Here is a 27,730-nt window from a genome sequence, read left to right as displayed (position 1 = left end):
CCACCGTTACGGAAAGGGTCACTGTTATTGGTATCCAAGAATAATTCCTGGGGCCTTTCGACCAATTCATGTTAATTACGTACTAGAACCAATACTAGAGATTAGGAGCAAAAAATGTTACCAATACTTACTTACCTAGATTATAATTATATGATACAGCAAAATGTACAACTTAAATCAAGTCAGGCGTATTAGTTCATATTGCATTATATCACAATAGAGACACTATATTTACATACAATTCTCTAGATTGGCACTCTTTTGTAAAAGACTGACTTATGTAATGTAATTACATGATCATCATAATAAATCCAAAAACGTCTGCTAATAATTATGCAGAAAACATGTGTTTCATACGCATATGAATATATATTCATGCAATATGCGGTGCGTATACAGCGCCGCTTGCGTGTTGAGGACCTGTATACAAACGTTAATATATCATGCTGTAACATGCACCACCATGTAAAGATGTAGCAGCTATATACATGGAATTTGGTAGAACTTGAGCAGGAGGTTTTCCAGAAATAAATGTGCCGTGCTCGTGTTATACACGTGACTGAATGCAAACACATCACTGAATACAGTTCGGCTGCATCCGAGGCCGACTGTACAAATATGCGGCGATTACAAAATGCTTTTTTGTGAGATGTCTTTCCCAGTCATGATATTTGAACAATTATGCTAATTGCATGCAGAAACTTGGCTTAGGTTAAACTGCTTAAATTATTTAATCGGCCAAATGAGAGGACTGGCCCAGGCCGCATTGACTGAAGTTATTGCAAACAAACGAAATTTATACAAATATTTGGCTTCACTAAAAGAGGATTGTAAGGCATTGTCTTGTGTTTTCCTAGTCGTTAATCATTTACAATACAAAAAGTCGCGTATAAGTGAGCTCACCCAGGTCAAATGTTTGCCAAAAAACTTTTGCAATCGAATGGAGAACTAAAATGCTTGAGCATATTTGCTCTGCAGTGACATCATGGCAGCATTTCCCTTGTGGGCTTGTTTGTACTGGCATGCTAGTACATACTGAACTAACTATAATAAAAAAAACAAGACGGTAAAATGATGAAAACATTAATGTATGTCAACGCGTTAAAGGTGAATTGCAGTTTAAAAGCATTGTCTCAATAAACAAATAACTTCAGTTCTGTAGTTTCAAAACCCATAACGCATCGATGCATTAGCTGCTGCTAAAAATTACACATTTTGTAGTCTTTGTCACAGGTTTTGAAGTGCTATGTTTGGTTTCCCTTAACTTTGCAAAAATGAACAAATATTTTTAGCTCAGTTAAGGTGTTCGTTTAACCATAAGTACATCTTTAATGTTTGCACTTGGGGTCGCTCCAGTTGTATCGTTTGACAATTCAACAAACCCTGTGTTGCGACCTAACCCTGCCCTGCAGATTTAACATTATCTTGTGGCGTGCTTGCTCTTTATTCGTAGTAAATCGAATGATGCGAACATGGCGTGACACATGACACGTAAGAGAAACGCAAGAAAAAGGTAACAAGCACTGAAACTAACGGAACCCGCGACGGTACATCTTTACAACATATTATGTCGCTACATTACTCACCCCCCAGAAGCGGGTTTTGCACTTTTTGGAGGTCGGCCTCTTTTTTTAGGCTTTGGTGTAAGAACTGGCTGTGTTGCATCAATAAAGGCCGGCTTAAGGCGATCAATGGAGACTGTTTGCCGAGTTCCAGAAATATCTAACACAAAATATTTGTCGTTGCGCGTTACAACATGAAAAGGTCCCTGATATGGTGAATTTAAAGGAGGACGATATCCATCTTTCCGAACAAACACATACTCGCAAGTAAAAAGCAAATCAGGAACAAAAGTACGATAAGTTCGATGGCGGGACATCGGTACAGGTAGAACACGGGAAACGGAACTGCGACGCGTTTTAAGAAATTGCGAGGGTTCAACGGCAGTGGTGGCGTGCGGAATGCAATCACCCGGTACAGCGATCGGTTCGCCATATACCAGCTCAGCGCTGGAGGATTGAAGATCATCTTTCGGCATGGCCCTGATTCCCAGCAACACCCATGGCACCTCATCTATCCAATTTGAAGAGTTGAGTCTGGCCATTAAGGAACTTTTTAAGTGTCGGTGAAAACGTTCCACAAGACCATTTGCCTGAGGGCGGAAAGCTGTTGTGCAGTTGCGCTTAATACCAATAACGTTGGTAACAGTCGCCCACAGATGCGATGTAAATTGCGAACCTCTATCGGAGGCAACTTGAGATGGAACGCCAAATCGGGCTATCCAATGGTGAATAAGAGCACGTGCGCAAGTTTCTGTGGTAGCATCGGGCATAGGTATAGCCTCAGGCCACCTAGTAAACCGATCAACGATTGTGAATGAGTATTTGTTACCTTGGCATTGTGGAAGAGGCCCCACAATGTCAACGTTGATGTGTTGAAAACGGCTTGCAGCTGTAGGATAATGCTTCAATGGTGCACGCGTGTGTCTGCCAACTTTTGCCTTCTGGCAAGCATTGCACTGTTGAGCCCATGTGCGAACTTGCTTATTCATGCCATGCCAGACAAATTTACTTGATATCAGCTTCTGTGTGGTTCGAACAGAAGGATGCGCCAACCCGTGAATTACGTCAAATACACGACGTTGCCATGGTTGTGGAATGATTGGTCGAGGGGAACCGGTTGACATGTCACATAAGAGCGTTAAACCGGGTTCAAACTTTATGTCTTGAAGCTTTAACTTGGTAAGCGCTGTGCGGTATGCTTGTACTTCTTGGCTTTGTTGAGCAGCAGCGAGGGCGTTGTAATCAAAGTCAATATGTGCTTGGTCTGCAGAGGCAATGTACGACCGGGACAATGCATCTGCAACAACATTTTGTTTTCCCTCTATGTGTCTAACATCCGCTGTAAATTTGGATATAGCAGTTAAATGGCGTTGCTGTCGAGCAGAAAGAGGTTCTGACTGCTTCTTCAGAGCGAATGTTAAAGGCTTGTGATCAGTGTATGCGGTGAACGTTCGACCTTCAAGAAAATAGCGAAAGTGGCGAACAGAAAGGTGCAACGCCAAGAGTTCACGATCAAAAGTGCTGTACTTTGTTTCTGCGGGTCGCAGATGCTTGCTGAAGAAAGCCAACGGCTTCCAAATTCCATTGATTTGCTGCTCCAATACCGCGCCAATAGCTTTATCCGACGCATCGATGGTTAATGCCGTTGGAGCCCGTGGTTGCGGATGGCACAAAATGGTTGCACGTTGCAGAGCCATTTTTGCGTTTTCAAAGGAGGCATTTAATTTAGGTGTCCACTGCAGCTGTAAATTTTTACCAGAAAATTGTTTATAATTCTATAAAAATTAGACCAGGTTTCGTCCCCTAATGCAGAAAGACCGAAATTGCAGTCGCGTGTCAGACAAAATGACGTAACAATATGGGGGCAGAAAGTTTCGCATTTCGGTTCTGATTTTATTTTATTTACAATATGTTGCTCCGATCGAGTGTTTCAGGCGACTTTTTTAAAACAAAATTCTCGACTTCTCACACACTTAACTCAATGTTACTTGGTACGGTCAGGTTTCGATCAGTTAAGAATTTAATACCAGGAGGGTAAGATTAAACAGGTCTCTTTGTATTAAGGTTATGTTTGCAATCAATTTGTCATTATTACAGTTCTCTATCATTTACAGACAGGTGGTTGAAAAGTGTTCGCAAAACGACATTCGTTTGCATTGTTTCCTTTTCTTCGTTTGCATTCAGAATATCAGACACATTCAACTATTATTCTGGGTTCAACCATCACGACTTTTATAAATAGGTGTTTTCAAGGACGCGTGTGCAATTGTCAATTTCAAGTTTTTGTGGCAAACGCTACTTTTAGCAACAGCGACACGCACCGCCAAGCGCTTACTTCATCTTCTAATCTCGTCTCCCACCAAACAAACTGAGATTAATCTTGAACCACGTACTGCATGACATCATAACACTACAATCACAGACACGCAGTAAACACGGTAAGGAGACGTGAACGTGCGTGCAAGCCCAGCAATGTTTATTACTACCGGGTTTCAGGACGCTATATATAAATAATTACAACGTTGATCACAAACAAAGGAGAGTTTGTTCATCGTATGCATGTTCTCACTTTTATTTCGGGACCAAATATCACAGAGATGTAACTCATGTATTAAATTGTCTATGATATCTGCATACACCCCATGGAGAAGATGACGCGCAACGTTTTGCTAGTGGCTCACGTCCATGTTAACTCCACCGGGATAGATTGTACCAAAAATAATATAAATATCCTGACGGAAGCGTAAATTGTGGCTGAACAACTAAAGGTGTATAATAATAACTTAACGGTTCACATTCCTTCGTAGAAATTGTCGAAAGACTAAACCGTTAAAGCATGGACAATTATCCGGCATTAATGTTAACCAAAAACAAAAAGCATGATAATTACAAGGCCACACGTTTTTCGCATTGGAATTTACGTTTCAAAGTTGCACGAATGCAGCAAACAAATTCCAAGGCGCGAGTCAGACAAAACGACGTAAGAATCTGCATTGTACCCTGGGGCAGAATGTTGAAACTTGAAGTTTTTTAACACAAACCTTGTGACTTCTCACACGCTTAAATCAATAATCCACAACCCCAGGGTTCGGATCAGTTAAGCATTTATTACTGGGATGTAAATATTAAACATGGCATTTTGTTCTGTTGATATTAATTTTGTGTTCACTTGATAACATTGAATTTACCCAAATTTTTGATTACGTAATCATGAATTGCATTCTTCAATCGCTGCATTTTTTTTTCCAATTTGTTCTCCAATTTTGCGATAAATAAATCTCATGTAACTTGAGTAACATTTAATTGGTAAATCCTATTTGTTTAGTACATTTGACATAAAGTCGCACGTGAGTTCTTATGTTGTTCCCTAACCTGACTTTAATTGAAAACCTGATGCAGAGAATTACACTAAATAAATCTTTATTACTTCATTAAAACTACGTTGATACAAAGTTAGTCAAAGATTTAGTCACACGCATTAACTACACTATCGGTATACAAGTACACAGAGTTAACACACAAAGCGAATACTATTAGTTTAAGTAGCAGAGGCTGAGACTGATAAAAGCACACTTTATATACTAGTGAGAGGGGTGACGATTTAGGAGTTCTGAAAAAAGGTTGTTTAAAGCGAGCATTTAACAGATGACAATTAGTAACTGGAAAACCGGGTTAAACTTTACCCAGGAAAACTGGCGCTGGAGAGAGGACCAACAAACAATCCACCAGCAAATTACATGACAACTATATTACGTGAAAACAATATGCCACGGGAAGCTTAATCTATTTTCTGCTTTTTATGTGACCTAAGTTCTTGTTATCTTGGTTGCTAGGTTACGTAGTTACGTAACAGGCATTTCACAAAGTGTTGTCGGACTGATCGGACAAAACTATTTTACTATTTTAACCAAAATATGCGAGTTCTTGTTACGTTTTTATTCTTCTTGGCACATTGACATTTGTTAACTGTGGTCTAGCTTTCCTCTGGTGAGTAGCAACCCACGCCAACAGGATAGATTGCTTGTCCAGAAACAAAACAATTGTTGTCTCGATCTTTGGCAATTTTCTTGAAACCCGAATCATCGTCACCAACTCCCCAACTGAGCAAATATTGGCAATTTGAAAAATTTGAAATTTTTTTTTAAGAACTTTAAAGACTCTAGCAACAAGGATGTATCTTATTCAAGGTATAATTGTGCACGATAAAAACGATAAACACATCGCTGATTTAAACCTTTTTTCGTAGTTTGTTCCATATTGGTGGCTAATGGTTTTATAACATGTTGTCTTCATGGCGTTTACACAAAATATGATCGTTTACCTGTTCTTGATAATCCAGTACTTGTCCTCGCCACGTGGTTTGCTCTGATCTTTTCCATAACCAACAACCAACACTGTGTGACGTAACGCGTTTTCGTTCGATGGATTTAAACCTTTTACCCAATCAGGATCATAAAATATATCTGAAAGTTGATTTCACTGCTATGATATTTAATATTTGCTCGCAAAGAGGCAAATTTGTATACAGATAAGTTATGAGAAGTTGTTTCCAAATATTACCTTCATAGTTGGTGTGAGCGTGGAATTTGGATTTATTTGAAGCAACCAAACTGACAGCAACCGGCCCAACTTTCGCCACCACATTTTCAAGTTCTTTTTCACATCCTTTTATTTTCTTGAATCCTTTGATTCCGATACGTCTGCATGGTCCATCTCTGCATGTTGTTCTCTGTCCAATGTAACCTCACTAATGCAAACGTACACATATTTTCGCCAAATCATGATGTATGTTATGTAACTTTTTGTTTACGAAGATCTTTCGTAAATTTCGATTCAATGGTTCCACCTAATAAATTTTACTGATTTCAATGTTTGGTTTCTCAAAACTAATTAGTACTGGAAGATACAATGAAACATATCTAATTTCAAGACTCTCATTTGCAGAAACCAGTACTTTAGTGGTGGTTACGTTATAACTCTGGCAATCTACAAGGTACTTTAGTAATGGACGTCTATGGGAAGTATGTTATGAGGTAAAAAGCACACTGAAGATCCAATTATTGTTTAATATTAAAAATAGATTTTCGTTAAACAAACCTCGCCAATAAACGGATATTCATGTTCAAAAACGAGTCCATTCCTTTGAATGTAGTCAAACGCCCATTCCAGATCTCCTGTTCCTCCACCCTTTTTGTCACAATCCACTAATTGTTGTTCAGAAAGTTTGACCAATTCTTCGTTGTTTATCTTATGATGAGATTCAACGGCTGCTACCTGCATATATAAATCACAGTAGTTATACCAGTTAGACTTTTGTTACGAACGCTTACTGCACTGAATATCCAGCAAGCAGGTAACACAGTTCCTTGGTCCTTCACGGGTGTTACACAACCCTCGACCCTCCAGTCAAAACTTTCAGGGTTGGGTCCCTCAATGCCAACATTTGGATCAGTTTCTTGAGGTTCTTTCGATGCTCCGAATGACAAGGGCGGTCTGCAACATTCTGCCACATTCCGATCGCCCATCCATGGTAGTTCATCGTTTTTCTGTGTTGAAATGTATTTAAACAAACGTTAATTCAAACTTAGTTGGAAATCATTAGGTTGACAGGCTCCGCAGCCCAGGTATCGCAGTCTAACTGGATCAGTCCCCCATTGTATGAAACATTACCGCGTTGATTTGGACATGTGTTGTTTTTTTTACCCGATCGCTGAACTGTGTCAGTGAAATCCTGTATGTGAACTTCCCACTTTTGAAATCTTCATTGTGTTCTTTCACTTCAGCTAAACTTCTTTCCCAAATAATTTTTCTTTCACGAAGTTCGTCCTCGTTTAAATATTGTTTATCTGCAAACCATCGAAATTACTACAACACAACTATAAATGTTAAATGGATGTATATTAAGAATGAAACTTATTAAAGCAATTTGGTGGAAACCAGGAATAAACTTACTGAATTTTGCAATCCAGTCATTCCATACTTGATCTACATCATCATCAAGATCGCCAGACATTGTTAAGGCACAGCACGTTGAAACAAACAATTTATGCCTACATAAAAATGCCAGTATGTATTAACATGATAAGGGTATATGATAAGTTATCAACATTTCAACGCCAAGATATACTATGGGTTACATCATTTGCTGCGTAGAAGTTTCAGTATTATATACGATGCAGCCACATTTTTGCCGTGCACAATACGAGGTGACACTGCATTTGATAAACAAATCAGTGCTTTTTAATTAGCTAATTAACTAAATTAAATGTTGGAATAAATAACTCAGTAATTGCCGGAATAATTTAATCAAGGCTAAACTACTGCTGTGCAATATATCGCAAGTAAATAAAGCAAGATCTTGTTTAGTTTACCATTGACTAAAAATGTTACAATCTTTTCGGTGTGTAGCAAATAAAATTTGACATACAAATTCTTGTTCCAATACAACAGCTTTGTACGCATTCACAACCGTACATAAAACTGTGAGTCTCCACATTTGCTACTTGACGTCACATATCATTTGCTAACTTCTCGCATTCAACTCATTTTAACGGTGCGCGATCAAAACAAGTGATTGCAAAGCGCAACCGACTGCTGTTACGTCATGAGAAATGACTTTATATCTGTGACTGATTCGGTAGGTGTCGCTGGAGAGCACATCGAATGACATGAAACTTCTACATCGGTTAAAGCACCCGAGTCATACAAACAAAAAAACGATGTGGATTCGCCCCCAGGATGTCGTGGGTTCGAATCCCGGTGTGGCAACAAATAAGTAAATGAACATATTCCAGTGCGACGCATTTGGAGATAATCACAGTACGTGTGACGCACCGATTATTGTGAAAGGCTGGGATTAAATTTACCCGACGCCATATTCGAAACGACCCACCGAGGTTACGCAACGAACAGTTTGAGAACTATTAAAATTACATCCTTGAATTCCAACGTTGGTGAGTTGATTGATCGCAAATATAATCTGAACATGTAATGTTTATATTTAACCACCACATACAACTCAAATAGACTCTGTGTGGCTAGTTGGTCGACCAGAACGTCGTCAGTCACCAGCTGTACTGCTGAATTGTTAAGACCGTGTGCACAATTGTCTTCACAACTGATTATATTAAAAGGTAACTCCGAAAATACGAAAAAATCAACATTTTCTATAAACCGTTTCCACATAACGTTTCCTCAGTTTTTGTAGAAACCTGCCCACCTCACAATGAGGCTGAGTTAGCAACAAATATTAACCCTTACAAACCTACGGTAAATCAGCAAACTACTACACACACAACAACTGAAAGCTGGTAGCGAGGAGACAGGGTGTGTTTAGTTTCAGTGGGTCGTAACCGTCACGTTTTGCATAGTAGTTGAGGCGTAACTTAAGCCTGTGTTTCGCGTTGAGGGAAGGTTCCGCACTCAAGCGTCAAGCCTACATTAAAAAAATACCAATATGTCACTGCTTTTCAACGTCGCTAGTGACGTAACCAAAAGATGGCGAAACTCCATCAAAAAGAAAAGCTGCATTTGTGGGGTAAAAATTTGGTCCGTTTTGTTTTATGGAAATGAATTATACTTCAGTAAAAATACTGTTGTTTTCCAACAAAATTGCCAATGTATGTTTTTTCTAGATGAAAATGTCACCTCCAATGTCTTGTCACCTCCAACTAAAGTGCTGGGTATGACTTGTAGATAACGTAATCACAAAATCTACTTGGATCTTGAAATCTATAACATACTTTACACAGAGAGCAGATCAAATGTGGCTGATTCGGACCAGCCAAGAAGACGAAGTGATTCAGAAGCAATTAAGTTATTTCGCCTCGCGTCATTATGGTTTGTAATGGTAGTAGTAAATATACTCTTATTGGTTTCACTTGTATGTTTTTATGTATTGCTGGTGGAGACTTTTACAAGGTATGTGTATCATGGCTATTCTCATTTAAAGCCATAAATGCCGAAATCTGATGTATTGTTGTCTGGCTTCGCACTTATCCTAAAAAGTTTCCAAACTAATATGAGTCTGTGGGTCGCTAGGCCTAAAATTGAATAAACCCTATGGAGGTCAATGGCAATATTTAAACCTGCGCTTGATAGATCATTATGGCACTGGTTTTTATCATTGCTGGTTTGTGGTTCATTAGATAGTGTCACTAAAAAACTTATTTTGCAACACTTTTTATTCCGTGTTTACTTTTTTTGGAGTCTCTTCATTCAAGCACCAGCAGCTCGTGTGACACCATAGCACTCTTATCCTCTGATTCCGACTAGTCTTGACCTTGCTGACATACTTCGGGTATTTTATACTGCAGGCATAGGTTATAGTTAACTAACTTAGTCCCATTTAAATAACGTTTTCATTAAAGAACAACCGACGTTAGAAGGATATTTCTTTGTATCGTCGAAACGTGAAACGCAATATGTGGTAAAGATGTTCTCTGGTGCAAATTTAGTTACGATAAATATTTAATCAGTCAGACAACTGGAAGCGCAAAGGAACCGAAAGTGATTTAAGAATATCAGACTGAACTCGGGTTTGCCGGAATTTATACAGACCATTGAACTACGCAGAGCAAATTCTAAACCAAGCAAAGTAAACACAAAGCTTGTGATTCTGAATGATTGTTTGCACAGACGTAACTATCCTACGTGGCTGATGTTTAACGAGATTGTGATTTCATACAACTGGTTTAAAGAATACGAACGCACAATACAAAGACTTGACATACACAAAGCACAGTTTAACTACAACAAAGTGTTCGTGTCATCCACTTGAATTTATGTCACCTTAAGAGGATGTTTTAAATGGTGATGATGACGATAAAACTGCTAAACAGCGTGTATTGTGATCGTTGTCTTTCTTCTAATTATCCCCTAAGTGGGAGCGACGCGTTTGTTGCATGTGATGCTTAGTAGTGCAGGGTATAAATGGCTGCTTATCCTTGCTGAAAGATGCTACGGCATACCAGGCATATTTTTTTGCATTTCCTTTGCCTGCAGAAATGTTTTATTCTTATCAATGTAAAGTGTGTTTCAGAGAAAAAAAACTCTAGTTCATAGATCGTCTGGATGATGCCAAAATCTTTATCCAATAAAGTAAAACCATCCACATCCAGATGTTACAATCACCTTGACTGTTGATGTATCTGAATGGGCTGTAGGAGCAGTGCTTGCACAGCACATAAGCGTTAAGGGTGACAACTGCCAGCCAACATTTTCGTACTAACGAAATACAATAAAACGGTTTGGACCGAGTTGCTGACAGCACATGTCCCGAGCGTACGCCCGCATGTCGGCGTATAATGAAACAAACAGAGAATCCGCCGGCGCAAAACGTGAGTGTGGACCCGGCCTTACGGCTCAGCCATTAACCAACCTGTGGATTTTCCTGTGGCTGGAAACTCAGATTTTTAGTATTCCTATAGCGTACAAACTTCCCACAGACAATGTTGCGCCAATGTCACACACGCGCATTTGTGCCACCTCCTTTACGCTTATACGTTTTTGTGCTTTGCTTCTTCCTTTGTTCCACCTAAATCAAACGAGATCGTTAATCGACATTTAATCAATCAAATACACACTGACCTAGCCCCTACTATACTACCGTATTTTTAATTTGAGCATCGCTGTAGTTACGATCAAGCTATAAGGATGGTACAACCCTGCATCCTGGGATACAGGGCGTTTCCCCATTTTTCTGTAACTCGCATTTTCACCTTCTTCAATTTCGCCATTTTTCACTCCACAACTGCAAAAAGTTACTGTTTGACCGTTTCACTTGAAGATGTAGTTATTATTGTAGTTGATATACAAACGATTTTTTTAGGTTATCTATAACGAAACTCTCAGAATATGTCGATGTTATCCCATCACTAGACTTGTGAACACACAGCGCATATTACCAATCTGAATTAAAATCTTAGATAGTTGCTCACCTGTTCTGTCATGATCCAGATCCTTCCGAATCCAACCAACAACACAGCATAACCAGTGGTTCTTTGTTGCCAGAAGAATTATCAAGACAGAAAATCTCTAAAAGAGCTGAATTTTAGATACATCTTCTCCGCTGCCACAACAGTTTGTATCGTTACCCATGTAATAAGTCTGATTAATAAATCCAAATCGATTATAGTAGGTTAAACAAACAACCACTGGTCCGATATTGTCACTACAGTTTTACTACTTGCTAATGAACTTCCTTCTTCTCGACACATTAGCAATCAGTATATTCTGAATTCGGGGAGTCGTTTTAGGAGGGATTTAACAGAAACATTCCACAAACCCAACAGGCCCTAAGTTATCCAGAGCTAATAGCAATGTTTTGCGTCGCAATCGAGAAAAGGAAAATGAAAACCGGTGATAAAAGTTCAAAAAAGATACAAAAGCGCAAAAAAGCAAAAGTACCTTTTGTCTCTCATTTGAAAAGACACCATGAGATCAAGTTGCCCGTGTAAAGAGAATCACCGACTGCCGCAGGAACACAGTCACACTGGGAGTTGATGGATTGCGACAAACAGCAGTACAAATATGATGGTATAGGTCAGTGTTTCCCAAACTTTTTTTCTGCACCGCCCCCCAAACACCTTAGTCATTTAACAACGCCCAACAGAACAGACAAAAAACAACGAATTTATTTGTTGCTTGTCAATTAATGCGATATAAAAGTATACAAGAAATGTTTGTGCAAAAAGGCAAGATTAAGTCACACATTTAAACGTAGTATATGGTTTGCAACCATTGTAATCAATATCGACCTAATCCAACACCTTATGTCACTTCGAAACATACTTTTGGTTATTCTTTCAATGCGAGTTTTTAGGAAAATAAATTAACCGTTTTCTGCAATTAAGCGCTTGATGTTGTCTATCGGTATGTGTATATCAGACAAATTCCAAATTTGTATATCTCTTAAGTTTCTTTGTTCTCTGATTTTAAAATTGTCCGTTTCGTGGCGCAGTTTGGGGTAACAAAACAAGAACCAAAACAACAAATCAATACCAACAGTAAGTCCAGTAGGGTAACTCAAGGGCTAAGGAAATAGTCAGAATAAAAAATAAAGTTTGCTCCAATAATCGAATAAGCATGTATGTTAAAATGAATACATGACACCAAATGACTTGTAAATATTAAAAATCACTGCGATCTCCTCACATTCTTTGGAAATTTAAAGTGCACAGCGGCAATATCGTATGTCTTGTGTGACACAATGTGAAAAAAAATATTTCTTCTATTCCATTCGCAACCTTTCATCCAATTAATTATCAGTCAAAGAGTAATTGAGTCACCAACAAACAAGAACCACCTTTCTTGCCAAAAGCCGTGTTTTCCTATGAAATAATAATTTGACTTGCTCTTTTTCTTGCGGAGTGGAAGATGGAAAAGTAACTGCTTTTCTAAATTAGTTGTTTTCCTACATCCAACTCCATCACGAAACTTGTTTGTCGCAAAATTTAACTTGTATATTATTAGAATTCAGTTCGATTTTATTTTGCACAAAATAAGTTTAACTCACGCATGCGATCTGGTGGAAACTTGAGCAACCTGACTTGTGCTGTCCTATACCCAAACGATCGTTAACTTTTATCGTGTATCAAGGAGTGATGTGTCAACTAATTCCAGCTAGCGAGTCCTCTGTAAAATTAAAATTTTAGTGGTTTCATTTCACGACTCTCTTGGTCGGTAGGTGTTTAGTGTTCTTCTCCTGCTCTTTGAGATCGATGTTTCTGTCGTCCGGGACCGCGATGTCTATTATTGTCGCGATTACAGATATATTGTCGATCACTGTGATGTCGGGGCGCCTTGCTGGATTCTTTCATTTCAGTTCGTATTTTCATGTCCCACAGGATCTTGACCAACTCGTTCTCGAATAAGGTCTCCGGTTTATGCATCCACGGCCTTTTTGCCACTGGGAGCTTGTAGTGATCGCATTTGCTCCTGTGAACAAGGCCCAGCTGCTTTCCAGTTAAACATCTTCTTTCTTCTTTCGGATGTCGGCGGGTGTGGTCCTGATTTGTTCTTTCTCTGGTGCAGCTTGCATGTTTGTCTTTATCTCCTGGATCCAATTAGCCCGGCTATTGTGTCTCTTATACTTGGCCCAGATGCTCAGCCAGAACTTAATCGTTTCAGTTGCGTTTGTTGCTGGGTGCTCAGAATTCTTTGCTATTTTTATGTGCCCGGAATTCGGATCATTTTCATCATCGATTCCCCAACTGTGAAAAGTAGTCAAACTGTTTCAAAAGTTATTTTATTTATGTCAAACTTGATCCTTCTTTATTTAATCCTATAGGGTGGCATTATGGGCCCCACGCCGAATACGGAGTTGCAATAATAAATTATGTTACAAACGTTGTACATTGCTTTACGTGGATTGTGATAAATCAAACAGCTTGCGGTAAAAAATATGTTGTTTTCTATCAAACAAATACTTAAAACCTTTTGCTTTTTAAGTTCAATCCTTGAATGTACCCAACCATGGCTGAATTGTGAGATTGCCACGGTTTTCAATATTCACAGTGCCTACATGGGATTACAACAGTGACATATTTTGTTCAACACAAAATAATCTTGCTTGCGTTTAGAACTTTTGTGGACCGATAAGTGTCTGTCACTTAACTAATGTGCCTACATGGTACGAAACCCTGTTTGTTCAGTACATTTGACATAAGGTCGCACGTGTGTTCTAATTGTTGTGTTCCCCAACCGGACTTTAATTGAAAACCTGATGTAAAACCACGCCACTATTTATTACATAAGGGTTAGTCAGTTGATGAATAATACACGCTTGCAACACACATGAGTAGTACAGAGCCAAAACGCGAAGCCAAATGAAAACGAAGTACACTTTGAAAAGAAAAGGCCAGATTAGACGTAGAGTAGACTGGGTTACACGAGAAGTCATCCATTATATAAACTTGAGAGAGGCGAGGCGATTACGAGCTCTCAGTAAACATGAAAAACACAAAATAATGGGTTTTCACACGAGAAATCTACAATCTCTAAGACTACCGAAGCAAACAGCTTTAACTGAACAATATAATCTCGTAAGAACACAATTTCGAGTGGAAATTAACATTACATTGGAAATCGTCAGTCGATTGATTTCGAAGACAAGACCGTTTCTGCACATAGTGAAATGCGACAGGGAACTTTCCTAAGGGCCCTTTATATAAGTTGGAAGAGGATTCCGAACGTTAATGACGTAATCCGGCTGTGCATGTGAACAATGTTCTTCAATGCCATTTTACGTAGTTATGTATCAAATTTATTATGTAGTAAACTGCTTCTAAAGGCCCTATTAATTGTTATGCCAAGTTTTTTAACAACTTCGCACGGATTTATGGTAAGTCATTACTTCGATGATAACAAACCTTGTGGATTATATTCCACTACAGGATAATATGCATGAGCAGAAATGTTGCAGTGGTTTTCACCCCTTGCAATTTTCAGGAAACCGGAATTATTTTCACCTTTGGTGTATTTTCCCCAACTGCAAAATATCAATTCAAATACTTAAGGACGCATATTGGTATTTCTATGAAAATTAGTTTTGGTGCTGGGAAATGCCCACCGTGTAGACCTGTGTCACAATGGAAGTTCATGCATCACCAAGCAAAGCAGTGACGCAATTAAGTTAAATTTACGGTTGAATGAGCGCACATGTGCGTGCTGTTGTCATGGCGAATGTTAAGGTGTTTGGGGCAGTTGTAGTGGGGTTTTGAGCTATTCCAATTAGGTAGTAACTTGCTGGTGGGTGCTGCTGAAATTTATGTTGAAAATGGAGCAAGAAAATCAGGCTGTATTTGTGGAAACATGAATCGTTTAAGTGTCCAATCATTTGTGATTTTATGAAAGATCCTTTTTATATCTACATATTTTGATCAAAATCAGTCTCCGAAAAAATGGTTTAGCCACCCCCCTAGGGCCATTCGCCCCCCTGGTTACTTAGTATTTTGGTTAAAAGGGCAACAAATAATGGAACTGGATTTTGCAGAAAAATGAATCGTTCAACTACCCACTCATTTGCATTTTTTGTAAGTTCCAACTCTTCTCTATGCGATGGCATCAAATTTAGTTGCTGAAAAAGTGTCAAAGCCCTTCCCCAAGGGCTGGGTATACCCCCCTGTTGGTCATATGATCTTCCAGGAGGCCCAACAAGTCCATGCTCTGTACAGTCTCATCCAGGAGCAAATTTTTTTTTCAACTTTTAGGTCCCTATGTAAGTCACAAGACCCATCAACAGTCATTGGGAAACAAGCGGAACAGTCGCTAGATGCATTACAGCCGAGGGCCTTGAAAACAGGATTTCTCCAATTTAATACCTATATAGGTCCTAAAGCTACATGTTAGTCGTACAGCCAAGAAATTTGTATTTAAGTAATGCATTTTACTCATACTACCGTAGCCACGCCTCATTACATATGCCCGAGCCTGATTCGTGGAATGTGCCGCAGTCTATACTGCGTGATTGTTGCTTGTGTGCGTGGTGATTTTAAATGCAATTCCCTACCCTATAAAATTCCCCAGCCGTTTTTCAATCTATTGTTTACAAGAGTTCGAGAGAATACAATGAAACACAAAAGTTTGCAAATCTTTTAACCTGTTTTTGATAATCCAGTAATCTTTCACGACCTCTTTATTAGTATCAGTCCCGAATCCAACCACCAAAACATAATGCCTAAATTGGCGGGGATCTTCTATTTTTTGGGGTACAGTTTTCCAGTCCGGATCAAAATATATATCTGAATGTAAGTTAAATTGATATTTCCATCACAAAGTTAATATGTTCAGTTACCATCAAAATCCGTAACATGGGAAAATAAATCGTAATTCGATATGGTGAGACAAACCGCAACAGGTCCTCGTTCTCTCACGGATGTCATCAGATCATTTTCATCGAATGTGATTAGTAAATCAAATCTGGATCAAAAAAACCAAAGGCCCCTGGCAGGCTGTCGATCGCACACCGTATCAATAATAATGTATTAAAATCCAAAACAGCGATCTTCAGACAGCTCAGATCGATTTATTTAGAGAAAAAATTCTATAAATAGAATCTATTTGAATAAGTTTTGGTAAATGGAGAAACTGATGATGCCGTTTTAGGCGAAATATATTTTTCTCTAAATAAATCGATCTGAGCTGTCTGAAGATCGCTGTGTTTGGATTTTAATACATTATCATTTTCATCGTTAATTTTTATCCAATCAGTAATTTCGCACACAACTTTTGTTGAACTCCGTTTGCAATCCTCTCTCTAAATTGGTACATACAAGCACGATTACACCACAAAGACAATACGTAACATTGACAACGCTTATATACATACTTTTTCATTATACGGGTACTGTTGAGAGCTTGTGATGCCGTATCTTTTGATATGTTTAAATGCGTGTCTCGATTTTCCACTACGGTCACCATTTTTCATGGAATCAACAAGTTGTTGTTCTGATAGTTCGATTAATTCTCCATTCCTAATTTTGCTATGAGATTCCACAGCAGCAACCTAAAAGTAACTTGTGACAAAACAACGACAAATTACATAGAGTCTAATCAGACACTTACAACGGCAAATATCCAGCAAACTGGCAATTCTTTTTGATCTTTAATGTCAGTGATGTACCCCTCATCTCACCAGTCTCTGTCACCGGTACCTCCAGTGTTGATCTCACCTTCACGATTACTGTAGCAAACAACACCACCAAAAGCATCATCATCATCTTCACTATCATCTTCACTATCATCATCATCATGATCACTACCATCGCCATCAAGTTTGTAAGCTTTTCCACTATCATCTTCATCATCACTTGTTTCGACGTCAGCACCATTGATCCAAGGAAGATCTTCAGGATTCTGTTGGTATACATAAAACAGATTTTTGTTGATTTTACTACTTTTGTTAAACTTGTTTATATGTTTTATTTATTACAAACCAAAAATTTTTATATCTACAAATCGATAAACCAAAATCTGTTTTTGACTAATGCAACCAAACGCTATTTCGCAAACCTTATTACTGAATCTTGATAGACCAATGCGGTAAGTAACCTCTCCATTGTCATATGCCAGATTATGATTTTTAATTTTGGCTAATTGTGTTTTCCAAACACTCTTTCTCTTTTGCTCTTCATCCTCATCCTTGTACTCGATTCCTGAAACAGTTATATACAAAAGCTATGTGAAAAAAGGCTCGTTGCCTGATAATGTCAAAGAATTTATTTCGGCAGCGCGGGTGAGAAATGAGCCGTGTGAGGAATGGATCGGCGACCTCATAAACACAACCACAGCAACTCAAACAGAATCTTTACTGATGTCTCTCTCTTAGAAAAGGCTTTGGAAGTACTTTACACTGGTTTCACAAATCGGCAATATTGTGGCGACCGGCCCGTACAAGGTTTTACAAGCGTCAGACAAAACTATCACTTTGGACATGGGAGGTCGTCCACAAACGATTTCGATCGACCGCCCACTTGCCAGTAACGCTGTCCAGAGATTCGGGTTTGGGTGTCCCAACGTCAAATTTACAAGACTGGTGATGACTACAACAAAAATGAGAAACACTTGACAAAAAAACAACTTCTTCACGAGGCAAACTTCGCCCACACCACACCCAATCTCCTCCTGAAGTCATTGACACTCTATACGCTGTAATGTACGACGTCCTCTGCGTTGAGCCACGAATTGAAACTATCGGGGTAGTCGACCCATTTCATAAGCCATTGCTCTACCCCGAGCCTTTTTCGCTTTTTCAATATCTTCTCAATGTTATAAAGGTCCTTTTCCACACTTTGGAGTTCCTCATCATAAAACGACCCTTCTATCGGTTCACGATTATAATCGACTAGAGAATAGATATGGGGATTGGTTTGGCGCCGTGATTTTACAAAAAACACTTCTTCCGTCCAGTTTGGTAAGTAAACCTTTTTAAACTTTGTACGGGTTACTGCGTCTCTAAGTGGGGAACCCACTGCAAACTTGCAGGACATAGGTGGATGCGATATATCGCCGTATAAATTTTCCCAGACAGTATCCTGATTATCTCGTTTCACGGACGAGGGAGTAGTTCGAATGCGTGATAGCTGTTGTTGTAGCTTTCCACTACATCATCTAGCACGTCAATATGTTTCGATGTCTGGACATACGTAAAGTACCGCCATAAACGCTCCTTCAAAGTCCGATTAAATCGCTCAACAATGGAAGCTTTTGTTTCGTCATTGTACGTCGTAAAAAATTGAATACCGTGATTTTGTAACCAATTCTAAAAAAGTTTATTCACAAACTCTTTACCACGATCTGTCTGTAATTTCTGCGGTTGGCGGTCCCCATCTTGCAAGATTTTGTCGAAAGCTCAAACAAGACTTGGCCCCGTATTTTGTTTTATTGGGACAACCCACGCATACTTTGAAATCACATCAATAACGGTAAGTAAGTATTTGAACCCATTGTTGTAACGACTTAGTTTCACCAAATCAACCAAATCAGCCTGCCACTGAAAATCAATACCTCCGACTACAACACGAAGACGTTTAAAATTTCGACGTAGAGGTTTGTGGAGTGTGTAAGTGTCCTGCTTTCGCAGCCAATCTTTTACTTCAACTCTATTTCGTTTTAAAGCACGGGCGAGGCGCTTCACGCCCCCGAGACTTCCTGGTTGCAAGGGGTAATAATATTCCTCAGAAAACTTTACAGATTTACCCATTGCTTTGCAAATCGTCTATTCTGCACCGGTGGCGGTTTAGATCCAACTGGGCGCTGACCTGGCGCGGGTCTTGTATTTGTATACCCAAGCAATGACTTTGGTGCATTTGCTTTTTCCAATGCCGACTGGAAATCAGTCCATCCGATAGAGGTCGTTGACGTCGATCCGCGGCGTCGCACAGCATTGTGAATCAGATCCTCAATGTTACTTCCCTTGACAACTTCACCTTTAACCGAAAGCTCTCCTGTCGAGTTGAAATCAATTTCTGGACTTTCCTTGATAATATCCATGACTCGCTTTGCTTTGTATTTGAACGTCTTCGGCATAGAATCAATTACACGACTTTAGACAACATTTTTCTTTGTTTCCTCAACTTCTCCAGTCACAGTTTTTCCTCGGGCTTCTTCGGTAACCGTAAACTTAAGTGGTTTATTCACAAGGGTGTCCTTATAAAATTGATACCGTTGAAGTGCCTGGTTGTAAAGTTTTACTTTGTCTTCCATCGTCCCAGGCTCGTTTATGATGTCCTTCATTTTCCGATCCAGTGTGGTTAATGCGTTTTCAACAGGCGTCGTTTGTGAAGGTGTGTTTCCCTGTAGACTTTTCAAAATACGAGGTTCCACCAAAGCGAATTTTTGAACACTTTTCATTTCATTTCCCACCAGACAGAAGACTAGTGACGGCGGGTATTTTGCTGCCAATCAACGGAGCTAACAACACTGATAAAAATCCTCCACGTTGTATAATCTGACGTTTTTTTTGCAGGAGTTCACGGATGTCGTTTTTATATCTGCAAAGTTTGGCTCGTTCCGTGGGTGTCAATGTTACGTTTCCCTTCAAAACGTTGTATGCACATTCGCAAATGCACTGGATTAATTCACGATCAGCGACTTTTATAATCGTTTGAGCAAGCTTGGGTTTGGCTTTAGCGAGTGTCGTAAGAACTGGAGCTTGGTCATGTAGTCGCATTGACCCATATGATAAATTCATCGAATGTTCTCGAGTAAAGTGAGTCATTCAATATCCTGTTTACCACATAAAATATTATCACAAGATACAAACTCTTGTATTAAACTAACCATTTTAATGCGTCCCAGATAATACAAGGAGGATCAACTCCTTCAGCTAGTGTGCAACAGAATGTGTGAACAAGCGACTGCTAGTACAGCACGCGTGAATCATCTATATCCGCTCCCACAGATAATCTTGATGTGTACTGTATTTTATGTTCCTGCAATATATTACTTCAAGCGCCTCATGATATCACGTGACATTATTGACCAATCAGCTCTCATAATGGAGAGCGTTAAAGAGCCCAGTTTAGACCGGTAAATTCATTCTATTTGCTGCCATTCTATTTGTTGGCATCCTATCAACGTTGTATTGAAAGCTGTAATGTACCGTCGTAATGAAGAAGATAACAGAAATGAATACAATTATTCGGGAAGAGATCTTGGTTCTGGATGCTTTATAGAACGGGGCAGAAGCAGGTTTAACCATCAAAGAGACTCAATAACCGTTTAGGCCATCGAGACAATGTTAAATATCTTTGAGACCCTCAGAGTTATTTACAAGCCTATGGAATGCATACATTGCAGCACTTACATGACGACAACAGCCCTCAGTACTAAAAAAAATAACTGTTATAGCCTGAAAAAGTAAAATTTGTAACTACTTACCCTCCCTGAGCACGAACAGTAAAATGGAGTTTCACATAAAGGAGGGTTATCCATGCTTAATCTAATTGCTACATTCCGAATACAACGTTTACATAGAAATACAAAATTGTACACCACGCGGATTTTAACAATCAAACTGTCAGCGTTTTGCAGACTTTGGCTTGTCAAAGCTATACACACATAATTTAATCTGTCCCGATAGTCAAAAATCTACGGTGAAGTTTAATCTCACCATCCTGGTTATTCCGGAATACAGCTCTATACCGACTGAGCAATACGGGAACTCACCTGTTATTCCTGCGTAGTGGTTTACAACAGCACACAACTTGCCACAAGACAAGCACACAACTTGCCACGCGTCCACATTTTTGTCGTGGGGATTACCAACGCCGTAATGAGTGATATGCCGTCACATAAACGCGATTGTATTCATTAGCACTATCCTAAAAAAAATTCTGTGATAATGGAGCATATTTTGTGACAACCACCTTCAGTTCAAAGCGTGGCTAGTCGTTTTAACTAACATACATTTCTTTTCTCTTTTCATTCCCGTAAAAATTGCTTTTTAACACAAAAAAAGGTCATAGTCGGCGGAACTACTTGAAAAAAGACCACGTAAAAAAAGTCGATTGACAATTGCTTGTCCCGATGCTAAGCTGGTTAGCCTTAGTGAAAACGTCTCGTGTTACACGCTGGCAAATGGTGGGTAAAACACTCTTTTACTACCTGGATGTTTCGTGTGTTGAATCTCAGACAAAGAAGCACCCGCCTTGTAATACAGAAACAACGACACTAGCGTCGCTATACAAAACTAACATGTAAATGATCCTAATTCGAAAACCTGGATATAGTGAACATAGGTTGTTAAACATTCTGAAGGACGCTGATGTAGCTACTGCAGGACTGTTTAGGTTCTTTTGTCAAACAATAAATTAACTTCGCAAAACCTTTTGAGAAAGCTTCGTTATGGAATCTGAAGACAACGGGTCAGGTAAGTACTAGATGACAGTTTTGGTCACTTAAACGTTACGTTGACACTTTTAAATGACCAACACTCTGCTACCGTGAAAGATAGTTGCGTCCATGGTCTTTCATACATAAGTAGTTTTCCACACAGAAAATCAGCTACTGTCTTATAACTTTTTCCAACTTTTTTTCTGTGAACTATCGATCATGGGCTCCGCTTCCATTGGTCCATGGAGCGTGATGGCGGTGCTGATCAACATGTTGTTACCAAATTTACGCGAAATATTGCATATCTAATATATGATGGAACTGACTTTGTACCCAACTATCCAGATATGGCAATGGTAGGAATAGTCATGTTTAAACTTATTCCGCTCTTTTTTGTTAGGAACCGTCGCGTGTCACATCGTATGTTGTCTTTTCTGCTTCCCTTTCTACTTTATTTACTGGATATATATATGCTGTATGCTATGCTGCTGCAACGGAGACGACGACGAAGCCACGCCGCCGGAACGACCCGAATCCGAACCGAGTTTCGTGCTGGCTATTGTTCACAAGCAAGTTCAAATTCTTGGCGATGTAGCTACTGTCAGCGAAAGGGTCCAGGTTATTGGAGCCGGGCGTTAAGTCTTTGTTATGGTGGAGAATGATACATGATAGTGTTATAATTGGCGTTTGTGTAGTATGTGTATATATTATGTACAGTGTTACAAAAAAATTTGTTATGTCCTCACGCCATATATTAATGCCAAAGATTTCAACACTATTATTGCAGGCTGCGGCATGCCCACTGTAGTGAACTGCTGATATTAATCATGCTTGTTGACACATATTCGGGTGCCCGTGTGCAAACTGATGGTGTTTTTTTTTATTCCCACCAATATTGGTCGCGTATACAACTTGCCGTGGTAACGCAAGACGATAATCGGGTTCACGTGGTGGTCGTGCAGAAGATCCCAAGTTCGCTTCCCTTATGAATTGTTTTTGTGTGATTGAGCACAATTACCAACACCTGTTGGAACTGTAGTTTGTGAGTTGAAAATAAAACATTGGTGTTGTGTAAACAAACTTGTGCGTGCTTTGTCTTCATGGAACCATTCTTCCCAGTAAGCACTTTCACGATTTCCTGGTCAAGAGAAGAAGTTTATGATTGGCCTCACGATGACAAAATACACGGCAACCGTATCGAAAAGAAACTGTAGTTACTTTAAAACCGAAACAAGTCGCGTATTGCAAAACACTGGAAACAGAAAGAAAAATACTTCAAGGTGAAGAAAGTATTTATTTGCGTTTGTTCATTAAAAGTTTTGTTTGTCAGAGCTGTTCGGAATGTAAAAGACATGTCTTTTGATTTGTTTGTCTTGTGGAAAAACCCTTCACTGTCTGGTGTTTTGTGTGATCAATCATGAAACAAGAAGAGCCTATCTGCTATTGTTGCTAACACCAGAATCTTATTGTCTCTGCAAAAGTAACATGTAAATGATCCAAGATTGGAAACCCAGCGCAACGAATTGAGTAGATCAACATTCCAAAGGACGCTTGGCTGCAGGAATTGCGCTAATAGTGGAAAAGTTAAGTCTTTCCAAGCCGAATTACTTTTGTTCGTAGCATTTGTTAGAACATTAATCATGGGATCCGATGATGATGACAATGGTGAGTAGTAGCAAGCAATATTGCAGTAATGGCCACAAATATATTTACACCTTTTGATGATTAGCATTATGTGGCCAGGATAGGTTATTGCGTACCTGCGTCTTCCTATACAGAAAATTAAGTTTTTACTGAATTATTTGTATACGGCTTTAAAAATTTAAACTCTATACGATTTGGATCTCAATTGGCGTCAATTTACTGTTATTTGAGTAAGGTTTAAATGTACATTAGGAATATTGCCAGAACTTTAAATACATACGTATATAACAGTTCTTTACATAGTTAAAATGCAAACATCTGCAAAATGATAACGTATAAACTGTGATGTTTTAAAAAATCAAAGGATTGTTTCGTATTTGATTTTTTGAAAACCTTAGTGGCCCGCAAAATCTTTCTCCTTACAAAACTGGCCCGCAACACATATAAAAGGTTGGGCACGGCCTCGACCACGGCCCTAATCCCCAATTGAACTTTCGGGCATGCTGTAGAAATAGTCGTGATTGTGAACTCAAGTAGAAAACACAAACTGCTTTTGTTTATTAGAAACCCTCGCGTGCCACATCGTATGCTGCCTTGTATGCTTTCCCTTCTATCTTATCTACTTGATGTACATATGTGTGTCCAAGTGCTGTGGTAATGACGACAAAAATACTTCTCGACCGTCGCAGCAAGTGGCCCAGTACCAACCCCAACCCCGACCCCGACAACAGGAAGTTGTGGCTGTTGTTTCAAAGCAAGTTCATGTTCAAGACGGTGTAGCTGTTGTTAGCGAAAGGGTGCAAGTCATTGGTGTCGAGCGTTAAGACTTGCCTACAGTGCAAAAATAAAGTACAGTTTTGTTCTTATACTCGAATTTATGTTGTGTAGTTTTTCAACGAATAATCAATGAAACCGAAAACTGTGACAGAAAATCTCTCGAAAACTTATTAGTCAGTTATAAGTCTTTCGTTTTTGCTATGTTAGTGAGATGTTAAGAAGCGCTTACCTTCCAAGAAAACGTATTCTATTTCTCAGATATACTATTTACCAAAATGCCAATCGGGGTATACATTATAACGCAGGCAAATGGCAATATTTATTTTGGCATTATCTGCTTAGCAGAAGTCGTACAAAACAAAAATTGTTATCACGTTTTCACCAAGAAACCACAAGTAAAAAGTGCTTACATTGAACAGATTTATTTCCAGAAAGGCTTTACAAGCAATAATATTGGTCTCGATGTTTCAATTTTATTCCTATTCGCGTGACTCCTTATGCTTATAACATTTCATCTTGTCAACTTATTTGCTAATTGCGCTGTTAGCTGCGGCGACTAACTTCGAGCATTTATTAGCGTTGGTTTGTAAACTAGCTCTTTGCTCTACAGACGAGTTGTTTTTAATAATGGAAAGGTCTTGTGTTACACGATAACACATCATCGAGAAAAAACCCCACTGACTCTGGGAAGGTATTGTGTGACCAACCTTACACAAAGAAGCAACAGCTGTAGCCCATCACTAACTTGTAAGTGATCCGAGAAGGGAAACCTAGGTATCGCCAATTGACTTAATCAACATTGCAGGACTTCTTAGGTTGTTTCTCGAACAATAATCTGCACAAGGTTGCGAGAACGGAAATTACTATAGGAAGCGTAGTGCTAAGTCCTGCGCAAGCATGTTTTCGTGCTTCTGCCCCCAGGAAAGTTAAGTACCAGAATATTATTGCATCGTCATAAACTTTAACACAATATCGCTCCAGCACTTTGCTCCTAACAGCAACACATTTCTTGCACAGTTTAGCATTAATTTGTTTTGAGAAATTTCATCATGACATCGAAGGATGAAGTTGAAGGTGAGTGCAAACCAAGGATACAGTTTTGGTCACTATTACCTTCTTCTATAATATTCTGTCACCGTGATAGATAATTGCAGTCTTGGCTGTCTCGAGTGAATCGGTTCCCTACATAGATAATGTAATGAAATGGTTTGGTTACTTAATTGTTTTTATATCACTATGACTTTTTCAGTATTACCACTTGGGACCTGAGGAGAGTGGCTTTTATATGATGACGGTCCTAATTGTGACCATATTATATACTAAGTGTGTTTAAACTTTCTTTGGTCAGTTTTCTCTATTGCACAACTAACATATCGTCCTCAAGCAGATCGTAGCAATAGTCGCGCTTTAACTAACGTGAACACATGTGCAAATAACACAACTATTATTTTACCAGGAATCGTGATGTGCCACATCTGTTTTTTTTTCTTGCTCACTCCCTTGTACCTTCTCTACGTGGTGTACAGAATTGGGAAATACTGCTCCAGTCCAAACGACGACAACGACGAACCATCTCAGCAAGCCGAAGTCGTTCAAAAGACCATTCACTTCAGTGACGGTGTAGCCACGGTTAGCTAAAGGGCAAGTTATTGACGTCGAGAGTTAGGGCTTGTATATAGTGTAGAGTGACATTATTGCTGGACATGAATTCCTGTTTTACCAGTCTTTCCTCGTTCTTGTTTTTGTCCATATAATCACAGGATAAGGCTAAACATTATTTTTCCAACTTTTATTTCTAGCCAAATTGGTTGAGTATATGCAGCCTGTGCACAATTCCGGAAATTTAGTTTCGTTAGATATGTTGGTTTGTGCTTGAAAAATGTAAATTGCGATGGTTTACACCGAGCTGATTATGGATGACACGTTTTGCTCGAAACAATAAAGCATACATCAAGAAGGGCTAACCCTAAACCTATTTTATTTTCAAGATGGCCTGTGTTTATTTACCAGCAAGAATCGGACACAGCAAAATCTTGCACCGTGTGAAGGGGGGGAAAATGGAAATATTATTTTTGACATTGTCTCAATAATATTTTTACAAAAACAAGGGGCCAAATTGGAATTTTTACGCAAAATTCAAATTTCATTTATATTGGCTGTGAGTGACGTGGGCACATAGGGCCACGTATTCACCAAACCTTAAACAATTGTTTTACCGACAAAAATGATCCGAATTCAAAAAAACGTTAATTATTATCGACGTGAACTTGTGTGGGTGTGTGCTCTTAAATTCGTCCCACGGCATTACGCAAACAGGTTTATGTTTGTGTAAGGCAGCGGTTGATCTTACCTTATCTAGACTCAAAGTTCAGCTAGTTGCTGGCCTCAGTTTGCTCTGACACAGTAAATACAACTCAGCCAGAAAAACTGACCGTCACCGATATCAAAAGGACAGGACACTTGTTTCAAAAACTTGTATGACTAGACGAAGGGATATAAACGCTACAAAATGGAAACCGCGAGGATTTACAGTATGTTCTTTTATTGTTAAGACTTGAACTCATTTCAGACAAATGTCTTTCGTGCGATATAGTGTATAGCACCTATGAACAACCCGAATCGTTAATACTGTATAATGTTGCGTACTTACGTGTCAGACCTAAAATGTGACAACTTAAAGATAGAACACAAACACTGCATAGCCCATATGCATTGTTTCCTTTGAATACTCATATTTTGGTAATAAACACCTTGTATTTTGCAGACAGGAGCAGTGATATAGCCACGACCTGTTGCAACATCATATTCGTGCTACCATTCATGATCGTGTTGTTTCCTGTGTTGTTTCTGTGCTACCTAAGTATGCTCGTTATACAAATATGCTTTGAATCGGAACGACAGTACAACACTGAGTGCACCGACACTGCTGATATCATAGCGGCTATTTTTTGCTGTACCCTATATTTTTAGGGTATATTTTTTCACTGCCCGGTGCATATATTTAGTATATTTAGTGAGATGTTAAGAAGTGCTTACCTTCCAAGAAAACGTATTCTATTTCTCAGATATGCTATTTACCAAAATGTCAATCAGGGTTTACATTAAAACGCAGGCAAATGGCAATATTTATTTTGGCATTATCTCATTATCAGAAGCCGTACAAAACAAAAATTGTTATCACGTTTTCACCAAGAAACCACAAGTAAAAAGTGATTACATTGAACAGATTTATTTCCAGAAAGGCTTTACAAGAAATAATATTGGTCTCGATGTTTCAATTTTATTCCTATTCGCGTGACTCCTTATGTTTATAACATTTCATCTTATCAACCTTTTTGCTAATTGCACTGTTAGCTGCGGCGACTAACTTCGAGCATTTATTAGCGTTGGTTTGTAAACTAGCTCTTTGCTCT

General features: G+C 39.0%; 1 protein-coding gene and 2 long non-coding RNA genes across 4 annotated transcripts; 2 read left to right on the top strand and 1 right to left on the bottom strand.

The window, feature by feature from the left end:
* Window positions 1–4,985: 4,985 nt before the first annotated feature.
* LOC145911738 (cathepsin 8-like) lies at window positions 4,986–7,608 on the bottom strand. The gene is made up of 7 exons (XM_082999162.1): window positions 7,515–7,608; window positions 7,266–7,408; window positions 6,893–7,108; window positions 6,660–6,836; window positions 6,123–6,291; window positions 5,884–6,025; window positions 4,986–5,662 (listed from the first exon to the last, which is right to left on the bottom strand). Exons 1-7 carry the CDS (start codon window positions 7,573–7,575, stop codon window positions 5,536–5,538), a joined length of 1,035 nt encoding a protein of 344 aa, XP_082855288.1. The 5' UTR covers window positions 7,576–7,608; the 3' UTR covers window positions 4,986–5,535.
* A 14,157-nt stretch (window positions 7,609–21,765) lies between these two features.
* LOC145912291 (uncharacterized) lies at window positions 21,766–22,870 on the top strand. The gene is made up of 2 exons (XR_014403284.1): window positions 21,766–21,933; window positions 22,297–22,870. It is a non-coding gene; the product is annotated as an uncharacterized LOC145912291 (long non-coding RNA).
* A 526-nt stretch (window positions 22,871–23,396) lies between these two features.
* LOC145911462 (uncharacterized) lies at window positions 23,397–27,567 on the top strand. 2 transcript variants are annotated; one of them, XR_014403239.1, is made up of 3 exons: window positions 23,397–23,561; window positions 24,105–25,391; window positions 25,774–27,567. It is a non-coding gene; the product is annotated as an uncharacterized LOC145911462 (long non-coding RNA). The 2 variants fall into 2 exon arrangements; XR_014403238.1 differs by lacking the exon at window positions 25,774–27,567 and having other exon boundaries at window positions 24,105–24,406.
* Window positions 27,568–27,730: the final 163 nt, after the last annotated feature.

This window comes from Ascidia mentula, chromosome 8, assembly GCF_947561715.1.
Source record: "Ascidia mentula chromosome 8, kaAscMent1.1, whole genome shotgun sequence".
Lineage (NCBI taxonomy): Eukaryota > Metazoa > Chordata > Ascidiacea > Phlebobranchia > Ascidiidae > Ascidia > Ascidia mentula.
This window is presented reverse-complemented; position numbering and strand designations above follow the sequence as displayed.

Bases quoted from the DNA above. Each gene is read 5' to 3' on its own strand.
- LOC145911738 (XM_082999162.1), bottom strand. From the start codon at position 7,575: ATGTCTGGCGATCTTGATGATGATGTAGATCAAGTATGGAATGACTGG. The intron at 7,409-7,514 runs GTAAGTTTATTC...GATGGTTTGCAG, and splicing joins TGACTGGATTGCAAAATTCA to ATAAACAATATTTAAACGAG. The intron at 6,837-6,892 runs GTAAGCGTTCGT...TTATATATGCAG, and splicing joins CTTGCTGGATATTCAGTGCA to GTAGCAGCCGTTGAATCTCA.